Source organism: Oryzias melastigma, linkage group LG10, assembly GCF_002922805.2.
Source record: "Oryzias melastigma strain HK-1 linkage group LG10, ASM292280v2, whole genome shotgun sequence".
NCBI classification, from domain to species: domain Eukaryota; kingdom Metazoa; phylum Chordata; class Actinopteri; order Beloniformes; family Adrianichthyidae; genus Oryzias; species Oryzias melastigma.
Genome location: NC_050521.1, coordinates 23603816 through 23621475, shown reverse-complemented (window position 1 = coordinate 23621475; position 17660 = coordinate 23603816). Strand labels below are relative to the sequence as shown.

The following is a 17660-nucleotide window of genomic DNA, read 5'->3' as shown; positions in this document are numbered from 1 at the left end:
AGCTCCATTATTAAAGGTGTTGGAGACCAAAAGGGTTCAAAGTGCGCACTGAAAATTAAAGTTCAGATATTACATAAATTCTCTGCTATGGGTTCAAACAGGTTCATATTTCATTTGCACTAATAAAGACGAAAAATATTCATCTTCAAATGGTTGCAATATTAGGTTTAGGTTTTAGAGCTTCCAGCATCTGCTCCATCTGAGACCAGCTTAAATGAACAGCTGGATAATTGTTGACTCAGTAGCTAAAAATGAAACTAAAACCAAGTATTAAACATTTTAACCCCGTCAGAGATTTCTATTCCTAGATATATGGTGTTGATCAACTTTAAAAGTAAAAAGAAAGGATAAGTTCACTGGATAAAGATTTTAGCTAACACAGCTATGCTGGCTGATAGTTTATCGTGGAGCTGACCAGAAAAAAATAGTCAAATAAAGATATGGGGAAAAAAAATCCAGCTATGTTAACAATTTAATTTATTGGGATCAATACATTTCCATTCTGATCAATATTAACTTTATTTTATTTGGGTCAAATATAATCCTAATCATTAATAGACTCTTTCTGAAGGAGGTTTTTCACTGCAAAACAACTGATAAATGACTCATCTTAGGGTAAAAAGGATGATGAGCAATTCAGACAATTCATGTGTGCAACATTAAATACTGTCTTTTCCGGAGTATTAGTCGTAGTTTTTTTCATAGTTTAGCCAGAGGTGCAACTTATACTCAGGAGCAGCTTATTTGTGTGTGTGGTTTTTTTTTTTTTTTTGCTTTTTTTAGACATAAATAGGTTCATATATTTGTGATTTTTCCAGTAAACACCGGTTTGTTCTTTTAGCGGTTGTATCCTCTAACAACCACTAGAGGACGCTGCATCTGCGTATAAGTACAGTATTTGCTACTGGCAGTGGCAGAAAACAAAACAAACATGGAAGAGAATCTGATTGTTTTTCTCTTAAACTTTGATATTTTTCTTATACAGATTAAAAAATGTGTATTATTGTTTTTATGGTAAATGGTAAATGGCGTATACTCGTATAGCGCTTTCTACCCTCCTTTGAGGGCCCAAAGCGCTTCACAATTCGGGGTTCAGTGTCTTGCCCAAGGACACTTCGACACATGGGCGGGCAAGGCGGAGTCGAACCTGCTCACTTCTGATCAGGAGGCGACCGCCCTACCGCTGCACCACGGCCGCCCCATTTTATGTATTTGTTTATTTATTTATTTTTTTAAGCTATGCTTGGCTCGGCAGATTTATTCTGAAATGTCAGACTTTTCTCCCAAAAAATGTGACTTATACTCCAGAGCGACATATATGGTTTTCTTCCTCTTGATTAGGCATTTTTTGCTCTTTCGACTTATACTCCGGTGTGACTTATAGTCTGGAAAATACGGTGGTTCAAATCTCATTAGTGGTGACCATCTTCTGGGGGAGCGGTGAGCTGCAGTCCCAGCTGCGCTTAAGGACCATTTGGTGGTTTAAACCCTTAATGCCGAGTGTTCAGCGGGAAGGCATTGGGTTCCATTTTTAGAGTATGTGGATTTGAACGCACAACCTCCCAGACACTCCACCACCATTCAAGTGGGCTGGTTTTGTGCTGCCAAAACCTTTTAACAGTTAACTAGATAGTTATGCTTACCTCCAGTGCTGGGCGATATGGAGAAAATTGTATCAAGATATAAATCATTTTATAATGATATATATCACCATATACGACAATAAAATTTATTTTCAGAAAAGTTGACTTTTTTGACTATTTTAAGTTTCAGATAACTGAATAGTCACAATTGAGAAACAAACATTTTAATGCAGCAAAATACATCAAATGAGAACCAATGTGGCTGATATACAGCAGTTTGTTTTAAAAAAATCAAAGGTATTTAAACAGAATTTGTTAAAAAAAAATCTTATTATGAAAAACATTTTTAAAGAGCACAACAGTTTCATGTTGCATTTTTGCACAAATTTCCGCTGGAATTACATCAATTGTGTCAACTGTTGAAGAATTACCAAAACAATATTAACACTGGATCTAAAGCTCCAATGTTAAAGCTATTTTATTTATTTATTTTTTAAACTAACTGTCTACAGAACTTCTGTCTCATTTATCGAACTGACAAAAAAAAAAAAACTCTCGCTAGTTTTACTTTGAAAACAGGAAGCTTCACCGACACTTTATTTTGGAGAGTTGTTAAATTCCGGTGTTTAGTTGACAGATTTAAATCCAACATTATTCTGTATTTCAGAGCAATAAATATTTTACTACATGATATTTTACTACACTCCACTACATTTATAAAGATCAGGAATCAGCGATCTTGGACGTTATGAATATTCGCAAGAATCCGAGTGCTCAGATACTTGTCACAGCTCTGTTCCACAGCTCGGTTTATCTCTTATTTTTTGTAATCTCATTTGTTCATTTTTGCGGACTTTCCTTTCCTTGTGTTAGGAATATCCTTCTTGCATAGTTTGAATATTTCCGTCTTCTGCTCATCATTGGACGTCTTGAATCCAAAATGTAACCAAAACACAGATGTCCCTCTCTTTTGCTGAAAGTTCTTCTTGGGCTGTCTGCATCTGTTTGTCCGTGAATCTGCACTCGTGTTGAGTAACGTAAAGATTGTCGTAAAACCCGCTAGAGTTTTAGACAGAGTTTCTTTGCAAATAATCTCTTTTTGATTTGTCTTTATTTTCACTTATTTACATTTTTTGTGTACACACTGACGAGTCAACACCTGTGCAAGCGTCTCGAGCTATTATATCTAGAAACGATATAAACAATAGAAGAGTAACGGCACGATAGACACTTTTCTATCGCCCACACGATATCTATCGTCATATCACCAGCACTACTTACCTCTAATATTAATGGTATCCTAAAAAATGTGTTCGGAATTGCACACAGTTCAAATGAAATACCTGGAACTCCTGTTGGGAAAGCCACAAGTCGTTCCACCGGAGCAATCCATCTACTTGGGACCACGGTCACTGGATCGGAGTAATACTTCCAGATCAACGACACCATCAGCGCTGCCTAAAACACATGACCTGAACTTTAGGCCATCGGATGGCTCAAAATAACAACTGCTAACAATATCATCCATTTGCTTTGTTTCTAAAATCCTCAGGAGAAAGTTTCCCATCAGCATTAGCTCATGGCGGAAAACTAGGAGGGCGGGGTGATGATTAATTGAAGAGTGGATTTCTATTCTTACGATCCAACCAGACCGATGTCTGACGCAAGTTGGTTTTCAAATCGACCTGGACTATATCATTATAAAACTGTTTTTAAATGAAATAGAATAGATGCTGGATCAATTTTAGGTAACATAATCCCTTTTTCAAATGAACCAATACCCACAATAAATAATAGCGTCAACCACAAATTATGAAATAAATTAAATCATTTTTAGCATAGATTGTTACATCCCTACTGAAAAAAACAGACAATACAGAAAATATTTTGATCTACATCGAGATATTTTGGACCTTCCACCTACCTGTAGTATGTAAAAAACAATGTTCACGACCCATTTCACCTTTGCCTGTTGAGCAGTTCTTGATTTCACTAGAAAATAAAGAAAACATGAATATCACAACAATAAACCTCAACTTTTCAACAAATTAAACTATGTTTGATTAGAATACATATCATATTAACTAAAAGGGAGGGTAGAAACAAATTTGCTACATAAATATTAAAAATCTGGTTTTGTTTATTTAGATGTTGAAGAAATGTGAAGAAATGACAAATTTGAAGAAAACAGGTAAACAATGAGAACAAGTAACAGCTGTTCACACCCAAACATGTGTCACAAAGTTTGACACAGATTCTATTTTCATTGTTTTCATGTTTGGAGAAATGCCTTTGAACGGGTGTGTACTGTAACTTGTCAGACGAGGCTCCACGCCGGCTCCGATTTGGCTATCCCGTACGGTCATTTGCATCTCACCGTGTGTTTTCAGCTTGTCTGTTGTTTTGTTGATTTTGCGCTCCAGTCTGGCGTATTTTGCAAACTCGTCCATCATACTGATGGAGGACTGCTCCTTCTTCATTTCGTGGATTTCAGTCCTCATCTCACTCTCCTGCTCAGCGTCTTTTTGGATCATTCTGGAGAGCTGGGAGGAGTAAAAAATAAACAGAGATGTTATCAAAAATACAAACAATATATACCAAATGGTGAGATGAAATGTTAAGACAGTAAGATATTTTATCTTTGCTACTTTTTGAAAAAATTAAATCATGACTAAACAGCCAAATCTTGATTTAAACATGCAGAAATCTACATGTATTTCTCTTCTTTTGTTTTGACTGCTTGTAATAAACCCAACTTAAATAAATTACAAATAAATATTATTGTTAGCTGCATTTCTCTCTGATACCTTATTTACAAAAGTTTATCTGTAAATCCAAATAGTTCTACAGTACCAGCATCATTAAAACAGCACTAAAAGTGAACTGATTTTTGGATTATTTGTTTATTTATTTATCTTTAACTTTATTGTAAACGTTACTTTCAGTACAAAAAAACTGTGCAAAATAGGTCATACAGTGAGTAGATAAAAGTAAGTTCAAATATTACAGAGTTTACATTTATATCGAGAACAAATTTCAAGACATTTCACAGCCTTTTATTTTTTAGATTATTTATGCAACCATGGTTCTTATCCAGACGCTGAGCCTGTTACCACTTTTTGAAAGGTAAACACTAAAAAAATAAAATAAAAATGTATGTTTTCAGATACTCTAGTGGTATCTTTTGGTGGAGGTATGATGATAAGGGGCTGCATCTCCCTCACCGGAAAGTCAGTCTTCAATCGAGGCTAATTGGATAAAGGATGAAATATTAAGATGAAGCTGTAGAACCAGTTCCACATCTAATTTGACTGAATTCTATCGTTTGAGAACACAAAATACTTGCAGGATTAAAAAAAAAATGGAGCAGATGAACTGTCCTGCCAACATTTCTAATCTTAATCCCACAAGTGCATGTTCTTTGTTTGCATTTGAATCAAACCTTTTATAATATAAATTACATTTTAAAAAAGTACGGTGTGATCACATAAATATATAGTCAGAAATGCGTGCCTTAAATGTACAAAACCTGCACTAATTGTGGTTTAATCCACACACAGAAGATGCTAACAGCAGTCCTATTTATTTACTTGGTGTTAGCTAAACAGGAGGGTAAGCTAATGTGCTAATGTATACGATAGAACTTGATTTAACGAACAGTATGGGGGGAAACCGGCACCGAAAATCGTTTTCTGAATATTTTAGATTCCTACTCACGGAAGAGGACAGTGTAGATAGGAAGGTTTTCATGAGGTTGCAAAGAAAAACTGAGCCGAGCACCAGAAACCAGGCATAGCCGGCCGCCATCTTTTTTCCTCTTTGCTGCAGCTGTGAAGCTGCTCGGATGAAACAACCTCTGTATGGCTCACTCTAAACACGTTTAACATTACAAATCAGTATTTTGATCGTTTCACCTCACAAAAATTAAATAAAAATAGTTATTTTTAATGAATTATAGTTAAGGGGTTTATGGGAAAGGTGGTAGCTTTACTTTAGCTGCTATTGAAACAAACGAGCTTCACAATACTGTAAGAGGCAGTTTCGTCCCTTTTTCTCTGCAGCTTTTCATGCATTTATTTTTCGAAAGGAACACACCCTTCGAGCCATTACAGTCATGATTGAACAGTGAGCGTGCGCTGATTGGCACGCCGTCCTGCCCACACAGGTAAGATGTTTTCTTTTGAAAAATCTGCTGCCCCGAGCTCCGAGCCAATCAGTGGCGTCGGGGGGCGGGGCTTCGTTTTTCCCGGTCGCTTGGTAGGATGAGGGATGAAATATGCCGAGCCGGGGATCCAATCCGGAATAAGCTGGTTCTGGCACTGCTCGGTCGTTGATGCAAACGTGCCACTCTGCTCAAGAGGTGTGGGTAGAAGGTGTGCGCCTGACCTGAATTTTTTATACTTACTAAAACAAAAATAGTTTTTTTTTTCTCTCTTTTTGTGCTCCTTTCGCACAATTTCATCGACAATGGGAAGGAAGAAGGTGAGTGGGACGGTGCAGGTCAAATATGACTCATTATATTCACGTGAAAACTGAAATTTCCTCATGTAAATGGCGTCAAATAGCTCTGAAGGTGAGTCATGTTTAAGTAGATGAATAAACGCAGAAATGCTTTCGTTTGGAGGGCGCGCGCTCTGATTCCACGCGCAGGTCGGTCGTGTTGATACAGGGAAGTGGCGCCTTTTTTCTCCCTCGGTTCAGAGCCTGAGGAAAATGCTTTTTTCTCCTCTCTCTCGATCGAGCGGGTTCTCGAGTTACACAACCAGTCTAGTGTGATTTCATGTTGCTAAAACACCCCGCGTGTCGCGTTTGCTCAAACTTGATGTGCTGACACCAAACAAAGGGGTGTAGCCCCAGGTGGCTTCCTTGAAATTACCTTTTCCATTTCAGGGAATGTGGATTTCATGCGCGATTGGAGCCAGAACTCCCGCTTCCCAACTATACACTGTTTGATTTAATTTCTTTTTTTGCAGCAGTTCATTGAATGTAGCTTATATTGTGCACTAGTCTTCAAGGAAAACCACAAAAAGGTCACTTTTTTCATTTCCTGTAGGTAAAACTGGCGCATACCATTAATGTCCGATCAGAGGGTGTGGAAAACCGTCCTTTTCTTTACACTAAACCCCACTCGCCGTGGAGCCCACAGATTGCATAATGTCTTTGTGACTTAAGGGGAGGGAGAGTTACCCATCCCCCCCCACGCTTGCATCTACACACCCACTTTTGGCTCACTCATGGACGGTTATGGTTCCTTCCAATAAAAAAGTCTAATCACTGCTGTTTTCTTTTATGTTCTCAGGCTGGAGCTGATGGGGATGCAGGCGCAGAGGTTTGTTCTTTCTACCACTAAAACATTATTTTAATAAATGCATTCAGGTTGTTTTTACCTTTTCTGTGAAATGTAATCATCAGTGAGATTTAGTGTTGCAGTGGATGTTGGTTTTATAAATGCACAGATTTAGTACACTAGTCATATGCGCTTCCCCCACTTGGGGGCGCCAAATCTCACTGTAAAAGTACATTCTGTCATAGCAGCCTAGCATTTAGCTTCAATTTGTGTCGTTTCCTACATAAATAAAGCTTTTATCTTATATTATTCTTTTTATTTTTAAATTCTTTATTTATGTATGTATAAATGGATAACCTGAGATCTGTTTTGATGGGGAAAAATGTCAAAACACCTAAGGTGTTTCTACCTGTCATTACTTGATTGCAATCAACATTTTCCCTTTTTCTTTTTTAGCCACGGCGAAAGTCTCAGCGATTGTCAGAGGTACGTTTCGCAAATTCCCCTCCGATTTGAACTGTCCAACAAAATCCGATAGTATACTTTTTTTAAAAAGAAATGTTTGTTTCTGAATACAATTTTTGGGTGTGTTTTACAGAAAGAGACGCCACAGAAACCCCAGCCAGAAAAGACAAAGGTAAAGACAAATTTATATCACACCTTTAAATCAACTGAAAAAAAATTTACTTTCTATGAATGTTTTTGGATTAAAAAAAAATAAGTTCACTTGCCAGTACTCGACCTCAAGGTCACACCTTCACGTTTAAACAAGTCTCTACTTGTTAGAAAGTGTTTTTGATGAGTTCCTGTATGTTTATGAAGGCAGCCCCAAAGGCCAAAAAGGTAAAAGAGGCAAAAAAGGCAAAAGAAGAGAAGAAAGAAGAACCTCAGGCTGATGACCAGGAAGCCGTTGCTGAAAATGGAGAAGCCAAGTCTGAAGAGGTAATGCCTTTTTTTGTTTGTTTTCACAGAAAGTTTTGAAGTTACCACAAGTAAATTTAAAAAAATATATGATTTAAAAAACAAATTATATTTCTCTCTTTTTCAGGCTGCAGCTGAAGAGGATAAAAAGGAAGAGGATGCTGACAAAGAGGAAAAAGCAGCAGAGTAGTGCTCCCACTACCTCCTGTTGTTGTAAAATGCAGAGAATATTTTTATCAGCTATTTTCTTAAGTCAACATTGTTTTTAGGAACGTGATTGCTTTTTTTTTTAAAGATAACTATGCCCCCCCCCAAAAAAGTTTTTTTCTTTGTTGTTGTCAGGATTGGCTAACAGATTGTAGTCGTTATGCCTTACATGCAATCCTGCCTTATTAGAAATGTGCAAGCTTATTCCAAGAGATTTTCTGATAATTGTTAACCTGTATATCTGAGGAGGAACGACTTCAGACTTTGATTAAAGCCTCATGATTGCAGGGTTTGTTTCATAAACTTGTATTTTTTTAGTGTTTTCACAGGAAGTGGTAGGGTTTACTTTATGGTACAGTTGAAAATCTCATTGGTGCTCCAAAAGTGCATTACAGCATTTGTTAAACTTTTCTCAAGTTTACCTGGATAAGGTGTGTGGTTCGGGGGTTTCTTTACCAATGTACAGTCTTCTTCTTTTAACATACCTTGTTGTGCATGGTATAAAATGCCAAATAAAGCGGGATTTCTTTACAGACTTTATTTTTTTCTGCATTTATTCTGTTCACATTTATAATAATCACAGGCAAAGTTATTAAAGTAATTACAAGACATCTGTTTCCCATGTGATAAAATACTAAGTTGTAAACCTGCAGGTATGTAACCTTTGACGCCAAGTATTTTGCCTGTTTCTTACCTTAACATAAGGGACCCTGTGCCACAGGACAATTTAGCCACAGCAAAACCTAAATTTTTAAAAGCTAAAAATTACATTTCTTCACTTAATACTGCTTGAATGCTGAATATGAGCATTTCTTCAATGATAAATGATCCAATAGGTAAAAGATAAAAAAATTAATGCAAACATTTTTTTTTAACCTTTGTTCAGTGATTTAACATTTTACAAAGAAATGTGCTTTAAATGTATTATAATTATAGTGGAATAATGAATTTATTCTAATAATAAACAGAATATGCAGAAAATGAAACTTTGCTCGGTATTTCTAATCTTAATTTATTGTAGTCTGCAAGAAACAACTGGTTCGTTTTATTGTTTCAGCAGTTTCTCTGTCATAAATTGAAATAAGATAACAGCAAACTAACGGTTAAAACATTTACAATGTGTTGCTCTGGAGCTTCACATTGCAGAATAAGACAGTGTTAGAATGTATTTATGAAAAAGCAATAATTTAAGTGAGTGTAAATGTGCTCACCTTTGGCTAGTCTTTGGAGTTTACAGGGAGGTTTACTACTTTTGCTTAGTTTACTGTCAAAATTCAATAGTAAAGATAATTTTGTAAAAACAAAAAAAATTGCTTGAGTTCTGCTTTGAAAAATTACTTTAAAATTGACTTTAGGACATATATTTTTAACCCCTTTGAGTTTAAATACACTTTTAAACTCAAAACTTTAGCTAGAAACTAACAAACTTCAACATGTAAATGTTTTTGTTTATGTGTAATATAAATTTAGTTCTATTGTGCAAAGTTAAAGCCAATGAATGTTTTTTATAATAAATAAAGCTCAATCTGGATACATTTCTTTAATCATTTTTTTCCCTAAAATAATTGAAATTATTTATATTAATCTTCAAATCATTTAATGTATTTTAATGTATTTTTTTTAAATATGATTTTGCAACAAAGCCAGTAACGTGTGAACTTTATAACAAAATCACCTTTAATATATTCTAATAAAAAAAACGATATACTGGCTACTTGTGGCTTTTTGAATTTTTAAAGTTATAAAGAAAAACAACAACTACATGAGAGAAAAGGGGGTAAACTGGAAGAGACAATATACAGGTGAGGAATCAAGAACAATTCTGAGGACATTTAGAAAATCTGTTCTTTTTATGGATTATTCTAGTTTCAGCCTGTCTTCAAATAGCCAATTTTAAGAATTCTGACGCTGAATCATTCCCAGTATTATTACTGATAATATTTACAGAGGTAAGAGAAAGTAAAGGAAGTATACTTTCAGAATGTTCTGTCATAAACAACAACAAACAAGTTGTAATATTTTGCAGATTTTTTTTAAACTATATCATGTTATGGCTTGTTTTACTTTTGTAAAATCTTTATCTATCTGGAAAAAAAAAAGATTTTTTTTGTTTGTTTTTTAAGTGGGATATGTCATTTTCAAGGAGTGAGTCGGGCTGTTATTGTAAACAACTAAAAAAAAAGTAAAAAGGGGAAATCAATCCTCAATTTAAAACAAAGATAGTTATTTTCAACTGAAAGGTTATTTTAACCTTTTTTAGTTAATGTCATTTAATTAATTTTCCGTTCTAATTGATTGATAGCCTCATAAACAATTTTAGAATATGTTTTAGTCCACCAGGAATACAGCTATAAGCCATTTCTATCCCAAACAACAGTTCAAACCCTTGTTACAAAGATCTATGACGTGATGCGCGCACTCGCAACTTGTTCGTATCAAGGGGGGGAGCAACTGCATTAGCGCGGCGTACATGTCACCGTTTAGCGCAATTTGGCTTAATGGTGCTTAAAAATACTTTGATATGTGAAGAAATTTGTGATTTTAGATAAAAACTAGAGCGACGTTAGCACGGCTGCTAGCTAGCGCGCTCTTGCGTCTTTTGTTGCGCGCGCGCCTCCCCACCCCCTTTTTCCTGTGTTCCTCCGCTGTGGCGGAAGTAAGTCGTACAGCCGAGGCCTCATACTTCCAATGGCGACTGCAGACAGGCTGAATAGAAAGCGGGAGCTGCCGTGGAGGGGGTCAGAGCTGTGTAACTGAAATTAAATAAATATTTCACATTTTGTATAGCCATAAAGATCGCACGAAATTCGTCCAACTCATCCAAATCACGGCCGGTTCCATGGCCAAAAATCGAAACATTTCGCTCCTTGAGTCGGGTAAGCCACACAAGTAAACCCAATTGATAGCTTGATTTCCATCGATGCCGCTCGTGCTAATTGTTTTCCCAACTGCATTTCTGTGCCGCTGCTGTGTCGTTTCAGAGCTTTATTACTTGATTTCTCGTTTCCTAACTACGGGTCCATGTCGGAGAGCTGCCGAGGTGAGCTGGCGTGCGGGGACTGACACTGTTTTTCAACAGAGTTTAAAAGCAACTTGATACGAATTATAAGTAGTAGTCTGATCTGATTCGGTGTTCTAATTCCCCGCAGGTCCTGATAAACGAATTAGAGGAATATCAGGTGTGTATCCTCGTTGTCTTTTTTATGCTAGTCAAGTGCTAGCCAACTGCTACCCGTCAGTCGTTTCTTAAGTCTGGGCATAAAACTTGCTAAACTCGGTCGACTTTTTAAATACGTCTCACTTATTTGACACGAGCCGGTTTTAAGCTAAATGTGGATCTATTGATATTTTTGCCGACTCATTTTTATTTTTTAAACTCTTTTTGTGCAGCTCTTACCGGGGAGATTGGACTGGCTTGGAAACGAGCACCCAAGAACATACGAAGATGTGGTAGGATTTAACTTCATTTCTAAGTTCATTGTTATTGTTTTGTGACAGGGGATTACGTGGTTGTACCCTACGCGTGTCTTTGTTCTTTATCGCTCTCGACTACTACATCATAACGCAACTCATGAGTTTCAAATAAAATGTCAGTTATCAGCCACCGGTTATTAACGTGGAGAATATGCCTGAATGGCTCAGGAAAACCGGCGTTTGGATGAGTCGTTAATGTTATTTTGTCCCGGCCGTGGTGCTGCAGATAGGGTGGCTAGTTTGGCTTCTCCCTTTCTCGGTACAGCTCCACTAGCCAATCAGCGTCCGAGATTCTCCTTCTCTGCGTTATTTTGCATGTGACCTGCCCTCTGATTGGTCCGTGAGAAAAAAAAGAACTATTTGCATAAGAAGCCACGCCTTGTAGAGAAAAACACTAAGAAAATGTGTTTGAAAAGCCACTTTGTTGAGCATTTTACATATAAGATGCTTTTGAGTATTTATTTTGTGTACATATAACAGTTTTTTTTTTGTTTTCGCTGTGTTCTGTATTCTGAGGCAGGTTACACTTTTTTTTTTCTTAACAGGTTGCAGCCAACAGACATATTGCACCTGACCATTTGCTACAGATATGTAAGCAACTTGGACCGGTTCTTGACAAAGAGGTGCCATCTTGTGTCCCAGGTGTACACTCTCTTTTGGGTTGTGGAAAACAGTCTATGTTGCGGACAGCAAAAGGTACAGCCTTCATATCAGCTGTTTTTTGCATTTAGTTTTTCCTAAAACATAATCTACAGTAGTCCTGGGTGATAGAAATGTGTCTATCTTCTATCGTTTTTATTTTTATTTCTGAACTTTTGTGCAATAATGAGTTTTCTTACTTGAAGCTGTTGTGCAATTTAAAAAAAAATGTTCTCATTTACAAATAAACAATTTATTGTGATATATATTGATATTGTGATATAAAATGATTTATATCGTTATATACAAATTTTTTCCGTATCGCCCAGCAGTAATCTACAGACATTAGCACGTTTTTATTTTATTTTTTGACCAATGTTATTTGCTCATATTTATGTGCGACCAATCATAATAACTAATTTAAATTCATGTTGGCCGCACGCATTTCAAGCATTAAATTCACATGCATTTTAACTCTATATCACGTTTGTTCTTCTAACACTAACCCTGCACCAATTACGTGCGATTAGTCACTTCCATGTTTTTTTTTTTTTTTTTTGCTTTACAAAATTTAAGATCAGGTTGTCACTGTGTGAACTTGACGATTTTCAGATTGCGATGGCGTGCGGTTGAAAGCTTCATCATATGCAGCCCTTCACCGGGGCAGACCACCTGAGCGGCCTTCCAACCACAAGAAACCTCAACACCTAGGTAGGCCCCGTGCTGCTGGCATTTGTTTTGTGGAAGGACATGAATGAGTACATAAATTGTACTTGGAATTGTCGCATGTTTTAGTGAGGAAAAATGGTCTTGACTTTTTTAGGATTCCTTTTTTTTTTTGCATATTAGGTTGAACTTTTGTAACACACATCATCTTATTACTACAAAGAACTTGTTAAATTGATTTGACCTGCTTGGTCATTTAAACTATAGAGCCATTAATCATTCATGGACTTGTTGTGGTTCTTGTTTTGCCTGTTTACAAAATTCCCTCATGGAAAGTGTATATTTGAAATAGATAAAACTCTTTTACAGGTTTTACAGGAGAAACAATAAAGAAGGAAATTTGTTTGGGAGATTCCACATTCAGCAGGTCAATGATGGCCGTTTAGATTGATTAAAAAATAAATACGTCCATCTGAACACATCCTGATCTTGTAAACAAAGCTTTAAGTACCAACCTCTTATGAAATATTCACTAATTTGTTCATGAATCTTTTCAAACAGCATTTCTCAAATGAAACTTGTCTTAACCGTACACAACATTGTAGTGCTATGTACACACCAGGCCTTTTTGGTGCCTTCAAGAACGCGTTAAATGTGGGTTTTTGTAGCTTTTTAATGTTCACGCTGGACCTTTGCTACCCCATACTAGCGCATTTACTCACAGTCGAAAGACTGGTCCAGGTTTTTTCTTTCACGGATTCATTCCGATAAATGAAAAGACTAATAATTAGATGCATAATTCCAGCCAGTAACCATACATTAGTACCAAATAGGGCTGCCACAATTAGTCGACTAAACGACTATTAAAATAGTTGCCAACAATTTAAATAGTTGTTTAGACGTTACTTTATATTTTATGGAGTCGGAGTTTAGTAAAGTTGAAAGTTATAATGGCATTATGCTAGCTTTTTGAACTATTTTGGCATTTATTCAAGTTTTTTAGGCTAATTTTGAGTTTACATAATATTTCAGCTGCATGGTAGCTATTTTCGTTAATTTAGGGTTTTTTTGTTCTATGTTATTTTGGAGTTTAGCTTATATTTCAGCTGCATGCAAGCTGTTTTGACTAACTTAGGCTTTTTCAGTTTTTTAGGCTAATTTGGCATTTAACTAATATTTCAGCTGGCTATTAGCATCATTGATTTCAGCTACTAGCTTCAGTGTTTTTAACAATCAATTTCAGCATCTTCAGCTATCAGCACTAGCATCTTAAGCAGCCAAATTCATCTTACAGCATTCACACTAGCATTGTCACAGGTAACGCTATATATCTAGTTTTAATTAGCTTAAAGCTAATGATGGTTAAAATGTATGCTTTACATCCAGTTTATGCATGACCTGATTCGTCAACTAATCAGAAAAAATAATCGGTAATTAGTTGACTAAGTTCTGTGGAGAAACTTGCATCACTTTGCTCTGTAAAACTCTCCATGTTTTTTAATTGAACATGATGACAAACCACACTCCATATTGAAGACCTAGTAAACCCTACATAAAGCCAACCTAACTGTCAATTACAGATCCAAGCCACACCTCCACCGCTCAGTCTGACTCCACTAGCCCCGCACCCTTTTTGGCATTTTTTTTAAATCTGGGCTGAGAATGGAGTCGACCTCCAACTGCCCTGCGGGGTGACCCTTTAAAATAACCATTTGTGGTAGCACTAGTACCAAATCAGAGTCCCTGATCGGTCAAAGTTCAGCTGGTTTTACTTTTGTCTCATGTTCAATGGCATCGTGTTTTGTACGTAGTGACTGGAAATCGACTTATTAGATGTACATCGCAACACATGAACATGAGAACCCTGAAATGCACATGCATGCATTTGTTTGACCAGGGTTCTCAAGCTCAATTGACCTTGAGGCCACGGAAGGCAGAGTCTTGCTGAGGCTGGGCTGTATGGGGTTCCATTTGTTCCAAAAATGTTTTTGGAACCACTGTCTTTGGTCCATTGGCTATGTCTACTGAACAAGTTTATTGAACATTTGTTCATGTCTATGTATTACTAATCAATATCTTCTGCGTTTCCTGTGAAACAACAGGAGCTAACAATGCTAGGAACTGTTGTTAAGAACTTTCCTGATGACCAGATCCAGCGACAATAGCAAATGCAAAGTTTTTGAGCATAAATCGAGCTGAAACATCACAAGGAAATGCAAAGCTATAGTCAAAGAAATGGGGACATGTAAAATATATTGCTTAGTAGAACTTTCATATTAAGCCGAGACACAAAATATTGACTTCGGGGCGTCAGTTTAAGACCCCTGACTTAGACTTTTCCTTTAAAGTGATCGCTCAAACGCACATTTCCAAAGCTCTGTGTAAATGTAGCACAAGGGTTTTAGGACTGCTGGGAAATTTTCTGCTGCTGTGCAGCAGATGTGGTTTGATCAGGCTATAAACACACATGAACATAACGTAGTGATTATCTTATGACTAATATGTTTATGTAGGAAGTGACTCGGGTTATCGGGGCTCAGCCTCATCTCAAATTAAGATTTGTCACAATTTTGTGGTTCAAGTCGTCTTATTGCAAATGCAAAGGAGTCTATTACAAGTTTATATTACTGGAGCTCCAGTGTTTATGTTCTTTGATTTACTGTAATTTTTAAATTGTTAACACGATCAACATATCATAAGCCGCTTTTCTCCTTCAAAATCTACTGGAATTATCGTGTTAAAGGTTGAAAAGTTACAATATGTCATAGATTTTGTGTTTAAGGTTCATGAAGTTTGACAACTTGTCTGTCAGAGCTTCTCGAGTTAAAAAAAAAAAAAAGGCAACGTCAAGCAGGTTCTTGCTGATTTTGTAATTTTATCTGCCTACTTTTTTTACTTAACAGTGAAGGTGCACAGAGGGAGAGAGCTAACAGGGGTGCAGCGCTTCAGCTCCATCAGCCCTGTCAGCAACTATGAACACATGCGTCTGCACAGGCGGATTCTGGGGCATCTGTCTGCAGTTTACTGTATCGCATTCGATCGCACTGGTCTCAGAATCTTTACGGTATGATGGAACACCTTCCAAATTTTCCTAAACATCAAACAAAAGTCTTCGGGCAGATTTTTGTTTCAGATTTATTTTATTTTATTAATACTTATGCTTGTTTTTCTGCTCCACTCTCTCCTAAATCGGATCATTTTTTTAATTTTCTGAAGGGTTCCGATGACTGTCTGGTGAAGATTTGGTCTTCCTTTGACGGACGCCTTCATTCAACGTTGCGGGGACACTCTGCAGAGATCACGGACTTGGCAGTCAACTACGAAAACACGCTAATCGCTGCAGGAAGTTGTGACAAGACCATTCGTGTGTGGTGCCTTCGTACCTGCGCCCCTGTGGCTGTGCTGCAGGGGCACAGTGGATCCATTACCTCCCTTCAGGTAAAGCATTCAGCCTCATCAATTCAACACTGATCAATTTCAATTCTTCAGTTTTAAAAGCATTTCTTTATGGTTTCTGTCATTATTTTGAATTGGAACCCCTAAAGGGTTGACTTACAGGAATGAAACTTTCTGGGAGCATTCCTTATAAAGCTTAAACAAGAAATTCATATGATTTTCTTTTTTTATGGTCATTTTGGATTGCAGATCAATGCATCTTTTTGCTTCCTCAACCTGCTTATTTTCTATATTTTATATTATGTTGGCACAACAATAAGCATCCTTGTATTTTCTCTGGCTTACTCTGCTGTTGTTACATTTATTTAAATGTATCAAGTAAAAACTGGTTTATAGTAGGGCAGGCATGAGCTGAACAAACAAGTTTAGAAAAAAGTCCAATCAACAAAAATGCATTTTCTTTTAAAATCTAATTTTATTCCATTTACTTTAATCTGTAATTCAGTTGATTCTCATTTCTTCCATATGAATTTGTTATAAAAAAGATTGCATCTCCGATCCAGATCATTCAGTTTAGAGTCATTATTATTGTTTAAACTGTTTTTTTTCTCTTTGCATTTGTCTAAAAAAATGCAAATATGTTTCCACAAATTTGTTTTCTTAAGTCTGGAAAATGTGACTTGTTGAAACTGGATGGATTGGAATGGATTTACTCGTGTCTCTGTAGTATTATATGCACGCTTACATGCATGCATATGTATGTATATGTGCATGGACATACACTTATCTGGGTGGTCTGACTGAATATTTACAATATGTGGGAAAAGCAAATGTAAAACTGCAAAAATCCCCTCTTTAAAGAAATGTATTATTTATTAATTGATAATAAAATCATTTTCCAGACCTGGTGCTCCCATGACTTCAGCAGATTGGCTCTAGACTCTGAACATCTGCATTCTTCTGCCCTTTCGGTGTTTTCCCAGCAGTGAACGTCTTTAAAGTTTACCAACCCTCTTTAACCAGTTCTGTGGCAGTATTCTTAAAAATGCTGCTCTTATTTTGACAGTTACATTGCTTTCAGGGTTCCCGTGGGGTCTTAAAAAGTCTTTAAAACATTGAATTTATAAATTTGCAATTTTGATATATGAGCCATAAAAATTGAGCTGTTTGAAACTTCACAGTTTTACTTTTATGGTTAAAATTTTAAATTTTTTTTCAACCACAATTATGTTGATAAAATAATGTAAAAAAAACGGCAACAGAACCAGTTATGGACCAATACGGCCCACCACCGGTTTAAAAAACAGAAGAAAAAGAAGCTAAAACATCCTGGCAGAGACTCCAAACGACACGATAAGAAGCTGCAGTTTTAATCTAAAATAGAAGCACACTGACAATTATTGGCTTTATTTTTAATATACTGGGCCTGCAAAAGGTCTTAAATTTAACTTTAAGAAACTTGTAATATGTATATATATCTTAATTTG

The 17660-nt window shown here is 36.5% G+C and overlaps 3 protein-coding genes across 4 annotated transcripts in view; 2 read left to right on the top strand and 1 right to left on the bottom strand.

The window, feature by feature from the left end:
* The window catches only part of get1 (guided entry of tail-anchored proteins factor 1), a 6392-nt gene extending 678 nt beyond the window's left edge, over window positions 1-5714 (bottom strand). Inside the window, exons 1-4 of one of the 2 annotated variants that reach the window (XM_036213936.1) lie at window positions 5679-5714; window positions 3961-4126; window positions 3508-3575; window positions 2927-3041 (exon numbers count right to left, since the gene is read on the bottom strand). In XM_036213936.1, the coding sequence (XP_036069829.1) occupies window positions 2927-3041; window positions 3508-3575; window positions 3961-4126; window positions 5679-5699 (370 nt within the window). In that variant the 5' untranslated portion in view covers window positions 5700-5714. Of the gene's footprint in view, window positions 1-2926; window positions 3042-3507; window positions 3576-3960; window positions 4127-5300; window positions 5648-5678 lie in introns of those variants that run through there. The other variant, XM_024283552.2, reaches the window with a different exon arrangement.
* Window positions 5715-5876: 162 nt separating this feature from the next.
* LOC112153375 (non-histone chromosomal protein HMG-14A) lies at window positions 5877-8538 on the top strand. Its single transcript, XM_024283557.1, has 6 exons — window positions 5877-6065; window positions 6883-6912; window positions 7327-7356; window positions 7469-7507; window positions 7693-7812; window positions 7919-8538. The coding sequence occupies exons 1-6, from the start codon at window positions 6051-6053 to the stop codon at window positions 7979-7981; spliced, it is 297 nt and encodes a 98-aa protein (XP_024139325.1). The 5' UTR covers window positions 5877-6050; the 3' UTR covers window positions 7982-8538.
* Window positions 8539-9755: 1217 nt separating this feature from the next.
* brwd1 (bromodomain and WD repeat domain containing 1) overlaps window positions 9756-17660 on the top strand; it is a 30570-nt gene continuing 22665 nt past the window's right edge. Inside the window, exons 1-9 of the mRNA XM_024283529.2 lie at window positions 9756-9800; window positions 10786-10874; window positions 10980-11038; window positions 11148-11177; window positions 11389-11448; window positions 12018-12168; window positions 12724-12822; window positions 15681-15841; window positions 15994-16215. Of these exons, the coding sequence (XP_024139297.1) occupies window positions 10838-10874; window positions 10980-11038; window positions 11148-11177; window positions 11389-11448; window positions 12018-12168; window positions 12724-12822; window positions 15681-15841; window positions 15994-16215 (819 nt within the window). The 5' untranslated portion in view covers window positions 9756-9800; window positions 10786-10837. The remainder of the gene's footprint in view (window positions 9801-10785; window positions 10875-10979; window positions 11039-11147; window positions 11178-11388; window positions 11449-12017; window positions 12169-12723; window positions 12823-15680; window positions 15842-15993; window positions 16216-17660) is intronic.

Bases quoted from the DNA above. Each gene is read 5' to 3' on its own strand.
- LOC112153375 (XM_024283557.1), top strand. The intron at 6,913-7,326 runs GTTTGTTCTTTC...TTTCTTTTTTAG, and splicing joins ATGGGGATGCAGGCGCAGAG to CCACGGCGAAAGTCTCAGCG. The intron at 7,357-7,468 runs GTACGTTTCGCA...TGTGTTTTACAG, and splicing joins AGTCTCAGCGATTGTCAGAG to AAAGAGACGCCACAGAAACC.